At 41.3% G+C, this 18,462-nt stretch overlaps 1 protein-coding gene across 1 annotated transcript in view; it reads right to left on the reverse strand.

Annotated features, from left to right (window-relative positions):
- The window catches only part of LOC124607027 (arylsulfatase B-like), a 100,014-nt gene extending 88,187 nt beyond the window's left edge, over positions 1-11,827 (reverse strand). Inside the window, exon 1 of the mRNA XM_047139192.1 lies at positions 11,816-11,827. Within this exon, the coding sequence (XP_046995148.1) occupies position 11,816 (1 nt within the window). The 5' untranslated portion in view covers positions 11,817-11,827. The remainder of the gene's footprint in view (positions 1-11,815) is intronic.
- Between the last annotated feature and the right edge of the window lie 6,635 nt (positions 11,828-18,462).

An 18,462-nucleotide genomic window follows, 5' to 3' on the forward strand; every position in this document is an offset into this window, starting at 1 on the left:
CAATAGTCTTTTCCCATGTACACTGCCGATTTTATGGTGATTAGAATAAAGTTCACATAGTTTCCCAGTATCGACATCATAGCACTGTTTTTTGTGTGTGGGTAGAACCATGAGTCAGGCCAGAGGAGTATGTCGATGCTGTGACTGATTTCCCAGCTTTTTCCAGGGAACACTGTTTCCTTCCTGTTACTGTCCGCAGCAAGACAGTATATGTCGGGGCGTATACTCTGGACCACATATGAAGCATTCTTCACTAACGCGTAACTGACAAAGAGAATACGGCAGATCCCACTTTCTGCTACCAGCTGAAAATGTAGCGCTGTAGGTAGTCATGATGTGAAATATTTCCTTCGTCGCTTGGCAACACATGCTGATTTCTTCTATGCAGTGACTGTTGGTGTAAAGAGGTTAAAAAGATTGAAGTTTTCCGTACGAAACGCAAGGTGTATTGGGAAGAAAGACGGTGCACTGTTGATAAAGTCGTACTATCAGAACGGTAGCGATAGCAGGGCTGCACTGCGGGAATATCCCCTACAGAAACACCTGTGAAGAGACCCCATGCCAATAAACGAGCTAAGGAATATGATCAAGAACTTCGAACAAACAGATCAAACAGGTTGATCGGCAGGGAAGGGGAGGCGGCCCATTGCTGTGGCTTTTGTTGACGAAGTAGCTGTAGCTATAGCCGACCGTGCAGTACATGCCTCACATCATGCAGCCATTTCTCGAGCTGTGTCACACCAAATGTCTCTCCCCTAGGCTACAACGCCGTGACTGAAATGTTCGTGTTTTGGTATGCACGGAAATGGATGAGATGTTGGAAGGGTATATTCTTTGGCTGGAGAAGGCACATCGTTTTTTACTCTGCACGGTGCAGCGAATACACAGAACTGTCGCATATGAGGTTCCACTACGACACATGCTGTGGAGGAGCATGCACTGCACTCAGCTTATGCGACTGTGTCGTGTGGTTTCGCATGCTCCTTCATTCTCGGTTCTACATCTACATCTACATTTATACAGCGCAAGCCACCCAACGATGTGTGGCGGAGGGCACTTTACGTGCCACTGTCATTACCTCCCTTTCCTGTTCCAGTCGCGTATGGTTCGCGGGAAGAACGACTGTCGGAGAGACTCCGTGCGGGCTCGAATCTCTCTAATTTTACATTCGTGATCTCCTCGGGAGGTATAAGTAGGAGGAAGCAATATATTCGATACCTCATCCAGAAACGCACCCTCTCGAAACCTGGACGGCAAGTTATGCCGTGATGCAGAGCGCCTCTCTTGCTGACTCTTCCACTTCAGTTTGCTAAACATCTCCGTAACGCTATCACGCCTATCAAATAACCCTGTGACGAAACGCGCCACTCTTCTTTTGGATCTTCTCTATCTCCTCTGTCAACCCGATCTGGAACGGATCCCACACTGATGAGCAATACTCAAGTATAGGTCGAACGAGTGTTTTGTAAGCCACCTCCTTTGTTGATCGACTACATTTTCTAAGGACTCTCCCAATGAATCTCAACCGGGCACCCGCCTTTTTTTTTGGTCATCAGTCAACTGACTGGTCTGATGCGGCCCGCCACGAATTCCTTTCCTGTGCTAACCTCTTCATCTCAGAGTAGCACTTGCAACCTACGCCCTCAATTATTCGCTTGACGTATTCCAATCTCTGTCTTCCTCTACAGTTTTTGCCCTCTACAGCTCCCTCTAGTACCATGGAAGTAATTCCCTCATGTCTTAGCAGTCTTAGCAGAAGTCCTATCATCCTGTCCCTTCTCCTTATCAGTGTTTTCCACATAAACCTTTCCTCTCCGATTCTGCGTAGAACCTCGTCATTCCTTACCTTATGAGTCCACCTAATTTTCAACACTCGTCTATAGCACCACATCTCAAATGCTTCGATTCTCTTCCGTTCCGGTTTTCCCACAGTCCATGTTTCACTACCATACTCCAGACGTACATTCTCTGAAATATCTTCCTCCAATTAAGGCCGGTATTTGATATTAGTAGACTTCTCTTGGCCAGAAATGCCTTTTTTGCCATAGCGAGTCTGCTTTTGATGTCCTCCTTGCTCCGTCCGTCATTGGTTATTTTACTGCCTAGGTAGCAAAATTAACTAACTTCATTGACTTCGTGACTATTAATCCTGATGTTAAGTTTCTCGCTGTTCTCATTTCTACTACTTCTCATTGCCTTCGTCTTTCTCCGATTTACTCTCAAACCATACTGTGTACTCATTAGACAGTTCATTCCGTTCAGCAGATCATTTAATTCTTCTTCACTTTCACTCAGGATAGCAATGTCATCAGCGAATCTTATCATTTATATCCTTTCACCTTGTATTTTGATTCCACTCCTGAAGCTTTCTTTTATTTCCATCAATTCTTCCTCGATGTACAGATTGAAGAGTAGGGGCGAAAGGTTACAGCCTTGTCATACACCCTTCTTAATACGAGCACTTCGTTCTTGATCGTCCACTCTTATTATTACCTCTTGGTTGTTGTACATATTGTATATGACCCGTCTCTCCCTATAGCTTACCCCTACTTTTTTCAGAATCTCGAACAGCTTGCACCATTTTATATTGTCGAACGCTTTTTCCAGGTCGACAAATCCTATGAAAGTGTCTTGATTTTTCTTTAGCCTTGCTTCCATTATTAGCCGTAACGTCAGAATTGCCTCTCTCATCCCTTTACTTTACCTAAAGCCAAACTGATCGTCACCTAGCGCATTCTCAATTTTCATTTCCATTCTTCTGTATATTATTCTTGTAAGCAGCTTCGATGCATGGGCTGTTAAGCTGATTGTGAGGTAATTCTCGCACTTGTCAGGTCTTGCCGTCTTCGGAATTGTGTGGATGATGCTTTTCCGAAAGTCAGATGGTATATCGCCAGACACATATATTCTACACACCAACATGAATAGTCGTTTTGTTGCCACTTCCCCCAATGATTTTAGAAATTCTGATGGAATGTTATCTATCCCTTCTGCCTTATTTCACCGTAAGTCCTCCAAAGCTCTTTTAAATTCCGATTCTAATACTGGATCCACTATCTCTTCTAAATCGACTCCTGTTTCTTCTTCTATCACATCAGACAAATCTTCACCCTCCTAGAGGCTTTCAATGTATTCTTTCCACCTATCTGCTCTCTCCTCTGCATTTAACAGTGGAATTCCCGTTGCACTCTTAATGTTACCACCGTTGCTTTTAATGTCACCAAAGGTTGTTTTGACTTTCCTGTATGCTGAGTCTGTCCTTCCGACAATCATATCTTTGTCGATGTGTTCACATTTTTCCTGCAGCCATTTCGTCTTAGCTTCCCTGCACTTCCTATTTATTTCATTCCTCAGCGACTTGTATTTCTGTATTTCTGATTTTCCCGGAACATGTTTGTACTTCCTCCTTTCATCAATCAACTGAAGTATTTCTTCTGTTACCCATGGTTTCTTCGCAGCTACCTTCTTTGTACCTATGTTTTCCTTCCCATCTTCTGTGATGGCCCTTTTTAGAGATGTCCATTCCCCTTCAACTGTACTGCCTACTGCGCTATTCCTTATTTCTGTATCTATAGCGTTAGAGAACTTCAAACGTATCTCGTTATTCCTTAGTACTTCCGTATCCCACTTCTTTGCGTATTGATTCTTCCTGACTAATGTCTTGAATTTCAGCCTACTCTTCATCACTACTATATTTTGGTCTGAATCTATATCTGCTCCTGGGTACGCCTTACAATCCAGTATCTGATTTCGGAATCTCTGTCTGACCATGATGTAATGTAATTGAAATCTTCCCGTATCTCCCTGCCTTTTCCAAGTATACCACCTCCTCTTGTCATTCTTGAACAGGGTATTCGCTATTACTAGCTGAAACTTGTTACAGTACTCAATTAGTCTTTCTCCTCTTTCACTCCCTGTCCCGAGCCGATATTCTCCTGTAACCTTTTCTTCTACTCCATCCCCTACAACTGCATTCCAGTCGCCCATGACTATTAGATTTTCGTCCCCCTTTACATACTGCATTACCCTTTCAATATTCTCATACACTTTCTCTATCTGTTCATCTTCAGCTTGCGACATCGGCATGTATACCTGAACTATCGTTGTCGGCGTTGGTCTGCTGTCGATTCTGATTAGAACAACCCGGTCACTGAACTGTTCACAGTAACGCACCTTCTGCCCTACCTTCCTATTCATAACGAATCCTACACCTGTTATACTATTTTCTGCTGCTGTTGATACTACCCGATACTCATCTGACCAGAAATCCTTGTCTTCCTTCCACTTCACTTCACTGACCCGTACTATATGTAGATTGAGCCTTTGCATTTTCCTTTTCAGATTTTCTAGTTTCCCTACCACGTTCAAGCTTCTGACATTCCACGCCCCGACTCGTAGAACGTTATCCTTTCGTTGGTTAATCAATCTTTTTCTCATGGTAACCTCCCCCTTGGCAGTCCCCTCCCGGAGATCCGAATGGGGGACTATTCCGGAATCTTTTGCCTATAGAGAGATCATTATGACACTTCTTCAATTACAGGCCACATGTCCTGTGGATACACGTTACGTGTCTTTATTGCAGTGGTTTCCATTGCCTTCTGCATCCTCATGTCGTTGATCATTGCTAATTCTTCCGCCTTTGGGGGCAATTTCCCACCCGTAGGACAAGAGAGTGCCCTGAACCTCTATCCACTCCTCCGCCCCCTTTGACACGGCCGTTGGCAGAATGAGGCTGACTTCTAATGCCGGAAGTCTTCGGCCGCCAATGCTGATTATTTATCAAAATTTGGGCAGGGGCGGGGATCGAAGCCGGGACCGAAGACGTTTTGATTATGAATCAATGACGCTACCCCTAGACCACGGGTCACTTACCAACAATTAAATTTATATGATCATTCCACTTCAAATCGTTCCCTACGCATACTCGCAGATATTTTACAGAAGTAACCGCTACCAGTGTTTGTTCCGCTACCATATAATCATACAATAAAGGATCCTTCTTTCTATGTATTCGCAATACATTAAATTTGTCTATATTAAGGGTCAGTTGCCACTCTCTCCACGAAGTGCCTATCCGCTGCAGATCTTCCTTTATTTCGCTGCAATTTTCTAATGCTGCAACTTCTCTGTATACTACAGCATCATCCGCGAAAAGCCGCATGGAACTTCCGACACTATCTACTAGGTCATTTATATATATTGTGAAAAGCAATGGTCCCGTAACACTCCCCTGTGGCACGCCAGAGGTTACTTTAACGTCTGTAAACGTCTCTCTATTGAGAACAACATGCTGTGTTCTGCCTGCTAAGAACTCTTCAATCCAGTTGCACAGCTGGTCTGATATTCCGTAGGGTCTTACTTTGTTTATCAGGCGACAGTGCGGAAGTGTATCGAACGTCTTCCGGAAGTCAAAGAAAATGGCATCTACCTGGGAACCTGTATCTAATATTTTTTGGGTCTCACGAACAAATAAAGCGAGTTGGGTCCCACACGATCTACAGAGTAGATTCAGGGTTTCCAGAAATGACATGATAGGCGAGCAAAAAGCATGTTCTAAAATTCTACAACAGATCGATGTCAGAGATATAGGCCTATAATTTAGCGCATCTGCTCGACGACCCTTTTTGAAAACTGAAACTACGTGTGCTCTTTTCCAATCATTTGCAACCTTCCGTTCCTCTGGAGACTTGCGGTACACGGCAGTTAGAAGGGGGGCAAGTTCCTTCTCTTCGAGCAGATAGTACCTCTCGATCCTGTTAGGTGTACAGTGACATCTGCACGTTATACGGACCTCCTTGGCAAATCGTGAATCTTGCTCTGCAAGAACCCAGTTGTGTCCACACCACTACTGAATGCAAGGCGGGACGATACCACATGTTGCTTGCCAGCTGACAGATTTTCTTCGAGAAACCTTCGGTAAAGACCGCATCATCCGCAGGCAATTTCAAGGTGTATGGCCTTCCAGATCGCCCAACCCAAATCCATGTGTCTCCTGGTTGTGGGGACGTCTGATAGTTCGTGCCTACCAGATAATTCTCCGGACTCTTCCTAATCTGAAGAACAGCGTACGACGGCAGATTGCTCTAATTACACCGGACTGTCAGCCACATCGCATTACGAATGGAGCATATTGCTGAGTCGGAAGACTATTATGAACACATATATCTTGTAACCATATTCAGATAAAAACGATCCAGAACCACCAGATCATGAGTTCGATCATTCCTCTCCTGTTCTTGCGTCCACATCACATCTTGACTGCTTACGGCGCCATATTTTCTCCTCGTCGCTAAAAGTGGGACTATTATTTTTTCCGCATAAGCTACTTTGCTAGCGCACCAATTAACCTGCAGGCACTCGCGCTATGAGTGTTTTTCTCAGAGACATTTTAAAAACTTGGCATTTTGTCAACAATGCCTGCACGGTTCTCACTCACTCAATAACTGGGTTTTATAAGCCCACCGACCCGCGAGAAACTGTTGCCGTTGGGTCAATACGCGAGTGTCACTCACAGATGTCAGTTGATTGTGTCAGTCATCGCCGTGCGATATTTGGTTCATAGTGCAAGTGTCGACGTAAGTAACAATTTCCCTGTTTATATTTTTTAAGTGTCATTTTATGTGTATCGTTCTTGGCTTATTGTGTCTTTTTTTATTATTTACGATTTCTAAGTATACGTGATGGGAAACTTAACATTATTTTCTATATTTATAGGTGGATAGACAAGAAGAAAGGATTTTACTATGGCTGGAAGAAGATGGCCTAGAAGATGTTGAAGTAGCATCTTTTAGAGCGGATAATATTGAAAGACTGTGAACACGGCGACCATTGTACCGAGACGAAACAGTCATCAGAAGGAAACGAAGATGAAATATTTCCATCCAATCACGACGTCAGTTATTTCCCTTATGCAAAGGGAAACAAAAGGAGATGAGTTACAAACCAGGTCGTTCCAATGTGAGAACAAGATCTCATAATATTATTGGTAGACAAGGGATAAAATATGTGGCAAAAATGCCAAAGATGGAGACTACTTTCTTCTTTCGGTAAGTGAAGAAATGCTGATTGACTTAGTTCCCTATACGAATGTTCATATTATAAAAACAAGGACCGATTTTCAACAGACAGAGAATGTAAGGAGGCTGATATTTTAGAACTACATTCGTTCATTGGCATTTTGTACATGGACGATGTACAAAAGTATGTGACACTTGAATGAGCAGGCAAGTGGGACGAAGACAGCACAGCTCCTGATATTTTTCTAGCCGTTACAAGCAGTAATAGATATCTTTTTCTGAAGAGAACTATAAGATTTTTGGATATTCAAATCCGCTCAAAGACGTCTAAGTATCACAAACTCCCCCGAGTCGTGAAATATTTTATTCTTTTGTAGCAAAGTTTCATTCGTTCTAACATATTGGAGAAAACGTAACAATAAATGAAATGTTGGAAGCATTTCGAGGTCTCTGTGAATTCCATACGTACGTAGCAAAGAAACCTGCCAAGTACGGAATCAAGTTGTGTGCTATATGTGATTCAAATTCTTTCTACACAAGTAACGTGGAAGTTTGCCAATACGAGCAACCAAGTAGCCTATACAAATTTGATAGCACTGGCGTGAATCGTTATCACAAGATATATTATACAGAGATAGAAATAAAACGGCTCATAATTATTTCATGTCGATTCCATTGGCTGACGATTTAATGTGCGCACAACCAACAAAAGTTGCTATTCTCAGAAAGAATAAAAAATAAATCGCTGCATTGTTCCTAGATACTGGAATAAGACCAAATTCCAATAGTATCTTTGGTTTTTCATGAGAACAAAGTTCTGGTTTTGTATACACCAAAGGAAAAAAGAGAAATTTATGCTAATGTTAGTGCTGTCTATGATAATTACATTACTCCAACCACTGGTGAATACGCAAAACCCGACAGAAGGAGGTGTCGATGTGGTGGATCGTATGAAAGAAGAATATTCCACAGCTCGAGTAGCAAGTTAATGGCCACTGAGATAATTTTCTTCGATTTTAAATATTACTTGGGTAAATAGTCAAACAATATATAAAGAAACCGAAGTAAGATTATTAAGAGGGGACAATACACGAAAACGTTGTCAAAGACTTACCGATAAAAGTGGAGATTCAGACGCGGTAAAACCATGTGGTATTTGTCACGTCTGTTCAAGGTGCAAAAATCGGAAGACAAAAAAGGCATGTATTCACTGTAAAAAATTTTGTCTAATGAGCGTGCTGTAAAATTGTGTGGTATGTACAAAGCTCAGATATATGATGAAGATTAAGCCAAAAGAGTTAAACAAGATAAGTTTGTTTTTTATTTTTTTTATTTTTTGTAACTACCTTAGAAGACGCGACCTTAATTGTCCTGAGATTATTACCAATAAATTGTTCTGCAAATAAATATTTTAAATAGCAAAATAAGAGTGTTGTATTACAAAAATTATAAAAACATACTATTTTACACTTGTTACGTACATTTCAGACTGACTGAGTGTGAGGAAAACGTTCGACCGGTGATCGATCGCATAACTTTTAAAGGTCCGAGCTCTCGCGGGTTAATGAGCACACTTATGATGTTTCAAGAGTCCTGTGATGCGTACAGCCCACACTGCAGTACTCAGAACACAGGCTGTTTAATTATCTTTGGAAAAAGCAGTTCAATATTTGTGACAGCAGCGAAGAAGGCAATGGTTTCCGTATCGACACGAGAAATTCATTGCCTCTTTTTTCGTCTCTCATGGCCTACATGAAAGTATTATCCCACTGGCTACATGAAAATGACGCGTCGCCTACCTTACGAGCAGTAGAGAAACACCACTGTGACTGGCGATGGTCTTGGTCTAGACTTGAGCTCAGGGGCTCACATCTCGCAAAAATGACCCAGAACAATTTGATAACATACGAAAAAGTACCTGATAATGGAAACTACTTCCCGAAACGCGTCGCATAGAAAATATCCAATTGAAATTTGTGACAGGGAGGAACAAGCTTTGTTTTATGACGAACAAAACCATTGTTTTTACTGTCACGTGATTTCGCCAACTATTTCCAACTGATAAAGTAAAACACAGACAGAAAGTTGCTTTCGGAAAGCTCATCCAAAGACTCTACAGGTAGTCGATTTTATAGGGTAAGGGGTTAGTAACGGGGGTGGGAGGACACCTGCCATTAGGCCAACTCTTCAGCACAAATTCTGACTCGGAACACCTACCGGCAATAAGAGACCTCTGTTAATAACCCTTACAACATCTAGGACAATAGATGAGATCTAAAACATCGATGCCTATCATAACGACATCTTCTGCAGTCCGCCAGCATACAAATACACATTTGCTAGAGAAGGGAATTGCCACAGTCGATGCAACGCTCACCAGCATTGCTGGATGATTTTTCCCCAAAAGAATTTCCATCCTCTCCATCTTCCTCAAGATAGCCTCAGTAACCACTCAAATTTGCTCTGTGTTTTACTAATACCCTTCGTATATTAATTGGTAGTTTGCTTTCCAGTTCATGTTTCTTGTACAGCTGTGAATATACCTGTTTACATTTCGTGCACTCTCTTTAATTCATGTGGGTCTGCTGTAAATATCTGTGTTGACTTTTGGAGCAACTTTTCAATTTTGTCACTGAACCATAGCGAGTTCTTCACATTCCTCGTAGTATTAATCTACCTACACTTATCTAACATGTGATTTATAGTAATTCTTTATTTGTGCCATCGATTGTCCACATTTACTTTACCAGAATTGTTGACTATTCAGTTACGTGACAGTCAATTTCCTAACGTCCGTGTTAAGCAGAACCACCTCTCTACATTTTCTAAACTTTTCTTTCAGTATTATTGATGAGACATGCTGAGCGAGTGTTGCGGTTGTCGATTCTTATTCTTCATTCACTGAATGATTTATTGGTAGATGGCCGTGTTGAGGCCATATCTAATTTAGGTAGTTTGAACCAAACATCAATACAGTAATCTATTATGTTGGTAATTTATCTGCCTGACGAACAATGTAGCACATCAAACCCGCCTAGTGATCGTTTGTAGTAGTTACCCTGCGTTATTCGATCATTTTTACTGCTGAAAGTAATTAATAGTTCTGAAACAACACATAACAGTGAGATAGCAGCGACAGCAAGAGACAGAGAAAATCTAATTCATTTTTAATATTTCGACTGTAAAAGGCTATAAAAATAGTCCGCAAGTCGTGCATGTTTGTCGCCAGCATATACAACACGTTTCCCTTCCTAGAGGAGTACCTAAATAGCTACTTTGATAATTTTCATAAAACGCCATTACGACAATCACAACACTCTTGGCATAATCGAGTGAGGTAAGGCAGTAATTAGAACACTTGACTCGCATTCTAGTGGAAAACAGTGCAAAAATTCGCGTCCGGACATCCAGACTTAGGTTTTACACTAGTTCCCTAAATCGCTCCTGGCAAATAGTGGGATGGTCCCTTTGGCATGGCACGCCCGATTTGCTTCCCCATCATTGAATCAATCCGAGCTCGTGTTCCAGGTCTAAAGACCTCTAATATTCCACCTTTCTTTCCTTCCATTCATAAGCACTTGTGTCCCACAATCTGTAAACACAGACCAACAGTTCTACAGTTAATATGGGCGTGTGTGGTGATATATTCCTCTTGTTTAGTACGAAATCTGATCAAACCAAGCATCGTTTTTCATTGCAACACTTCTTATTTCACAACTCACTTCTCACCCTCTTCGTGTCATCTTTGCTCTTAAAAAAATAAAAAAGTTAAATGTGGTAGCACACAGACTTTTTTTAATTTGTATTCGCAGAACCAGTGAACATTTGATTTGGAATTGCTTACAATAAATAATTTACTTTTTAATCACTTTCTATTTTTATATGTTTCCACATCACTCCCATTCAGTGTGGATATCCCTCAATGATGCCTGCAAGCATCCAGCGGTATCGTTTAGTAACTGCAAGAGCATCAAGGTAAAGCCGATCAGACTCCAGGCGCAGACACGAATGAGCGGTCACGGAGACGTTTACTGTTGCAATATCTGGAGTCTTCTATCCAGGAAGGGTAAGGCAAGATACTACTTCCGTCCACATTCGACTCGGTATACGATCATCAAGGAAAAATCTGGGAACTTTGAGTCCATATGGAGCCTTACGGACAATCGTTCTACTCGCGTGCAATCCGCTAATGAATGTAAAGGGGAAATGGTAATGTTGTACGAAGTAAAGTGCCAGGCACCGTATGTGGCTTAGGTGTATGTAACGTCTGGAATATCTCACATCACATCTCTTTGGAAGCTCCTCGGTCATGCACATATGCAATGTGAGTGATCAACAAAATTATTAATATAACCCGTCAGTTTTATGACACCTTCCACAAAAATATCAGGTACTGGTAAGTTTCGTTATTGTAAGAATGCCACCATAATGCTGTGTATTAACCAGAGTTAGTGGGTTACCGGAGTGTTGTGTTTAACGAAACACTGAGATTAATATTCGACACATGGTCCAGTAGTGAAATAAGGGTGTGTATCTCAACTGCTAATAACTTTGTCCTTGCACTTACCATTCAGGTTATTGTAATAATGAGCAACAAACAACATGATCCGATAAACAAATGCCTTCCCAGCTGGGCATGAGAAGTAGACACGTGAGTCCTATTTCTACTGTGGCGCTGTTTTACTACCAAATTGCTTCTGATTCTATTACAAGCAGTTTCCAGTTCAAGTACTGAGTTTCCGTTCTTTGAATTAAGGATTTAGTTAATCAAGCGGTAGTTAAAGTTGCATGATACTCACTGTCTGTGGTGATAGTGCTGAGGCGACTGGTAGCTAGAGCTAATCAAATCACTTTTAAAAACAGTCTGACAGTAATTACTCTTTTATCTTTGTGATGAATCTCTTAATGACCACCAAACATTAATTGAGATAAGTAGTTTGCCGACTCTCAAACGGTAGCAGACAAGTATAAACTAACTTCCATCTGTAACGTTAGCATACAATAAAGAAATATATATCATGAGAACTTCTAACATTGCAGCGCGCCAACAATCTTGAATAATTTAATAATTATAAAGAATCCGCCTCGACTGCAAGTAGAAACCGGATGTTGACCTAGGTTTCGGCGCGGATAACCACGCTTTCTTCGGAATACACTAAAACTACAAACTGCCTAAAACTGCTTAAAGAGGCATTGTCCAATATTAATACAGAATGCGAGTCTTTTGCCCTTTTGGGCGTTCTGTATTAATGTTGGACCATGTCTCTGTAGGCAGTTTGTAGTTTTAGTGTGTTCCGAAGAAGGTGTGGTTATCCGCGCCGAAACCTGGGTCAACATCCGGTTTCTATTTGCAATCGAGGCGAATTCTTTATAATCGTTATATATATATATATATATATATATATATATATATATATATATATATATATATATATATATATACGTGTTAAGCTTTTCTTTCAGCACAGGCATTTACCGTTCGACTGTCTATGCCAATGCCGCTGTTGTTGGAGTCATTAGCTGTCGGATTGTGAATGGTTTCCACGTAACAGTACTAGTAACCACTCCTAATACCATGACGGAAATGTAAAACAGATTAGTTGATTTCAGTGAATCAGACAGCGTCTTTTGCAGCAAGGAAAAGTTTTGTACCTTGGATTACTTTTCAGCCGTCCGCCTCTATCCCACGTTGTAATAGAGGTTTCATACATTTTCGTATTCCAATTCAAATGATAATATTCACTTTATGTGTACTGCAGCCTTTTTCTGAAATTACTCGGGAAAAGTAAGGTTTTACAAATTTAAAGATTTGTTCCAAAGGACAACGTGGCCATATACCAAGGAACAAATATTCGGTCTGTAGTATCCCTTTTGAAATATTCAAGCCGATAAAGTTGAAGAAAATAATAAAGGACTCTGAATAATATTATATGGACGCAAACGAGAAATTAATTATGAAAACGTATTAAATTAGCTTCAAAGAAAGACTAAATCGATTGCAATGTTATAAAAAGACGTTATTTACATTAGAAGAGATCGTAGTGCATAACGTTCTCGAAACTAACATTATTATCTTTGTCATTATATATAAGACAAAAAAGATATTTAAGGTCACTACGAGTCAGATCATTTCTTCTGCTGTATGTAAGGTACGCTTGCTATTGTAAAGCGGTGGTAGCTCCTGTTCTGTTTGTTCTCGTACGTAGCAAACAATTGAAGTGTGTGTTCTGTGCATAAAGGAAATATATTTACAAAAAGTGAGTGCATTGTGTTACTTAAAGAATCCATGCAAACAATTCTTCTAGAACTAATAATTGTAAGGCGTTACGTAGCTTTTTTTCAGTCTCTGCGAAGCGAGCAGCAGTGATCTTTGACTGGCAACAATTGGCACCCATTACGCAGCGTATCTATATTTATTTTTCTGTGTAACATATCACCACAGCCGGAGCAGAAAGAATCATTTCAAATTATTCAGTTAACTAAAGTGCAAAGCTTCACTAATTTTATTTCGTCAAAAAGTGCATACTTACAAAGATACGATTTAATATAGGTCAGTGAACTCAGTGTGCATTCCATTTCGCGGAAAGCATTTGAAATAATTTGTAGGGAGCCTGGCGCTCATTTGAAACATAATTTAATAGTTATCATTGGCTACCTACAAATACACACACACACACACACACACACACACACATATATATATATATATATATATATATATATATATATATATATATATATATATATATTCTCCCTTTCTTATGTTTCACTTAATAATAGTAATTAATAACCACAGAGAGGAAGGAATAATATAGGCCGAAATTTAAAAACCGTTTCAATCGAGATAATCTTGCCGCTATTGTATTTAATAGTCTTTGTGTTCTTTATTACTTTGTGTACCGTGTATTGAACCGGGGACCTAGAAACGACGGAGAGGTTTCGTCCCCGCTGCAGCCCTTCAGTGGTTCACAACACGACAACAGGCTACAGCAGTCCACTCACCCCTCTGCCGCCCCACACTGAACCCATGGTTATTGTTCGGTTCGGCCCCCGGTGGACCCCTCCCTCACCCTCCCTACCGAGAACATCTCATTCCAGACGAGTGGAAATCAAATGTTTGCGTGGTAAAGTAATTATGGTGTACCCCTACGTGGAGAGTGTTGACGCAGCAATCGCCGACATAGTGTAACCGAGGCGGAATAAGGGGAACCAGCCTGCATTCACCGAGGCAGATGGAAAAACGCCTGAAAAACCATCCAAAAGCATGGCTGGCCAACCGGATCTCGGCACCAATACTCCGGGCGGATTCTTGCCGCGGACCGGCACGACTTCTCGATCGGCAAGCAGTGCGTTAGACCGTGCGGCTAGCTGGTCGGGCTCAGTAACTTTACTACACGCCAGCAACCAGGAATTGAAATCAAATTATGAAGTATTGGAAGATAACAGTTACAGGACAAAAAGATTTTGAAATGGAAGCTATTGACAAGTAATGCAAATTTTAATTTTCAGTACAAGGAAGACTGTTAGGCTAGGTGCAAATTGAGACGCGTATAGCGCGTGTGGCGCGACGCAGCGCAGCGCGTGTTTTTGTAACTTCACAGGTTCAAATGGGACCGCGCAAATTGCGACGCGACGCGACTGGGACGCGACACGCGCCTGCGCCAGGTCGCGCGGCGTTGTGGTTGAGGCACAGTTTCTCGAGCCGAGCGTCGCGTGTGCCTAGCTAGCACTGTGGGAAATTTGAGGCGGGGAGCGGAAAAGTAGCACGGCCATATGCTCACATCGGAACGGCGCATATGAGCAGTGGTAATATTGCCCATACGATAAATTTTGCCTTACTGTGTACTGAATTTTATTGCCTTTGGGTAGTATTTTGTTTTTCGCCATTTAAACGCTCCAGCTTTCTTCGTTAGCACGTTATACTTTTCTGTTACTTACATGTGCATAGTTTTGTTTTGTTTTTCTTCTGTCAAGAAAAATGTATACTTCAGTAACTGATGAGCCATTGGCCACTGGAATTGCACCATATTGCCTCCGCGATGTTTTCAGATCGCAAGAAGGGACAGAGGGTAGTGAATAAGGAAGCAAGGAATATTATAAAATCATGTGATTAAGAATCAAGGCAGGAAAGTAAAGCAAGGTTATCTTCTCGCTGCCTAGTAAGCTAGCGTATCTGTACGATCTGTTACAAAAATTTAGAAAGGGATAATCTCCACAGGTGTGATCCCTTTGTGCATCTGGTAAAAAGCGTCCAAAATCTGAAGTATAGAGGTTTCACTGTGATTACTCTGATATGGATATAATAATGTAATACGACACACTGTACTACATGCATGTGAGCAACATATTTCCACTGCAAGCTAGAAACAGTCGAAAAGCAGTCACAAATAACAATGTTTTAATTGGCTGGCTCTGAGCATTATGGGACTCAACTGCTGAGGTCATTAGTCCCCTAGAACTTAGAACTAGTTAAACCTAACTAACCTTCCAGACTGCAGCGCCTTTAACCGCACGGCCATTTCGGCCGGCCTGTTTTAATTGGTTCGCCGTGATGAGAAAAAGCATTTCAATTGTTGCATGGACATTATCAGCATTAATAAACTAGTTATACAACAACAGGCTATACAAATGAAGAAAATGGTCGGTATTATTACGAAAGTAGGAATATGCTAAAAGAGTGTTATGATTAGATATATTTAATTTGTTGAAATGTACTGCGGGCAAAGATCTACCTTCATGACAATGTTTTTCGAACTCCAACTCACAAGGCACACATGGCTACCAAGGGCATTCCTGTGGCGCTCCTTATCCTCCGCTGCTGACAATACACTGACCATTGTGTTGTGCGACAGATCAATTGTTTACTTTTCTCAATAACAACTATTTTATTCGCGATCACGCATTGTCAGTTTGGCAAGCCCTAGGTGAGTAAACAGTATCTGGCATGTGCCTATCATTCCGCCTGAAGGAACGCTCGTCACTATTTTAATACTGCTCAGATCAAGAGAAGGAATAAAATCCTTTGGTAAGTTTCCATTCCAGTCACTCAGTGTTAAAAATACGATGGGTTACGGGGATTCCACCAAAATTCCAACAGAATTGCCAATCTGTTTTTGTGTGAGTTGTTAACTTTTTCTCATTCGAAGAAGCATCACCATTTATGAGTAAAGGCCACATTTCTCTTGGTGACTAGTTTAATCGTACTTCCTTTGTCACAGTGTAATTTGCCAAACTCATCTCACATCAGCTATTGAGACAGAATTCCGAAACGGAGGGCCTCATTGAACAACTAATTGGCAATCACAGAGCTCAATAGCTTACGAAAAACCTCGTAGTATCGGTTTGCAGTAACATAAAAGAAGAAATTTCATGTTTATTTTCATACTAGGAAGCTCTTGTTTCGCTAGCTGTCGATAACTCTTAAAAAATTACAGTCACTGGAGTGAAATAAATAAAAAAGAAGTAGTGATATATCGCCACAGATAAGAAAGTTCCGTGTGTTTAATAATTGGCAAAATAGTCTCCTCCCTGTGTGCTATCATTCGCCAAACTTTCGTTTCGATGTCTCGAGCGCTTTAGGAGATATGAGAAATGTTGCGAGTATTTCATTCTCGCGGGCGTGAGATCGGAAGTGAGCGCGCTACATGGGATCCATTTTCTCGAGATCGGAGGCGGATAGAGATCTCCTCCCAAGTCTAAACAAAAATTCAGCATGTTAGCTGAATTTCATACGCAGCAACATATGGTGTAACACACACCAAATGCAAAATCATAGCGACCCCTAATTTTCGTTGCAAACTTTTTGAGTTTTGCGTAGTGTCTTACTAAAATGTGTACATCACAATAAGAATGGTCATTAGCGAGGTGATGGGCACGAAGCTGACAAATAACGCTACAAGTAAGGCAAAAATCATATATTTTCAGAGAATAGTTTCTGTAAAATCGTTTGAGAAAGATAAGAGGTTCCCCGCGCTTCGGTTCTGTCAGTGCTGAGCGTCGCCAGCCGGCGCGTGCGAAGTATGGTGTACGCGTCGCAATATGCGCTGCACCCGCGCGACCCGTGCGGCACGTGCATGTCGCGCTGTAGTCTAGTGTCACGTCACACGTGTTATACGCGTCTCAATTTGCGCCTAGCCTTAAGTCTAGGCGCGAATTGAGACGCGTATAGCACGTGTGACGTGACACGACACTACAGCGCGACACGCACGTGCCGCACGAGTGCGCGGGTGCAGCGCATATTGCGACGCGTACACCATACTTCGCACGCGCCGGCTGGCGACGCTCAGCACTGACAGAACCGAAGCGCGGGGAACCTATTATTTTTCTCAAACGATTTTACAGAAACTATTCTCTGAAAATATATGATTTCTGCCGTACTTGTAGCGTTATATGTCAGCTTCATGGTGAAGTGGCCATCATCGCGCTAATGACCATTCTTATTGTGATGTACACATTTTAGTAAGACACTACGCAAAATTCAAAAAATTTGCAACGAAAATTAGGGGTAGCTATGATTTTGCGTTTGGTGAGTAATATCCCATATGTTGCTGCGTATGAAATTTAGGTAACATGTTGAATTTTTGTTTAGACTTGGGAGGAGGTTTCTATCTGCCTCCGACCTCGAGAAAATTGATCTCATGTACCGCGCTCACTTCCGATCTCACGCCCGCGAGAATGAAATACCCGCAAGGTCTCGCATATATCCTAAACCAGGGGTCTCCAAACTACGGTCCGCGGGCCGAAACCGGCACGCGAGGGCCGGCAAACCGGCCCACGTTAGCTGGCCGGACATCCCCGATATCCGGCCTGCCAAATATTTGAGGTGGTACCTATACTGCCAACAATTGAGTTTCAAGGCCTATCGCGACCAATACACCGTGACATTGTCGGAGTTCTATCATTACAAAGCGGAAGAGGTCATGGTTAAACAGACCATTCTCCATGCGATAGTGAAAAAAAAAAGGTTAACAGATTAGTTTGGCGAAAACAGTTTAAGTAAAAAAAATCTTTGCGTTTTATTCTGCTCACGAGTCTGGTGCAAGTCTTTCAGATGGACACCACTTCGGCGACTAGCGTTATTAATCAATCATTATGGAAGATGTTTCTTAAGCGAGGTTTCACTTTCATTTGATTACGTTGTAAAATACACATAGCAAGTAAATCGTATAAAATATTTTTATTTAAATGCAATTTAAAGAATATACAATACCTGGTGTACATAATGATATTGGATATTTTAATTGTAACTGATGTATAAAAATAACTGTAACTAATTTATATCTTGAAAACTCACAGTGTTAGAGTATTCACGTAAAGAAATTTAACATCTTAATGATAATTAGTGACTTTTATGTAGCTGTAACTTTCCTTTCAGAATTACCTCCAGTTGTGGTTCAGGTTTACTGGTAGAGATAATCATCAGCGACTTCAAATGCTCATCGCTTAA

Source organism: Schistocerca americana, chromosome 3 (genome assembly GCF_021461395.2).
Source record: "Schistocerca americana isolate TAMUIC-IGC-003095 chromosome 3, iqSchAmer2.1, whole genome shotgun sequence".
In the NCBI taxonomy this organism is placed as follows: Eukaryota; Metazoa; Arthropoda; class Insecta; order Orthoptera; family Acrididae; genus Schistocerca; species Schistocerca americana.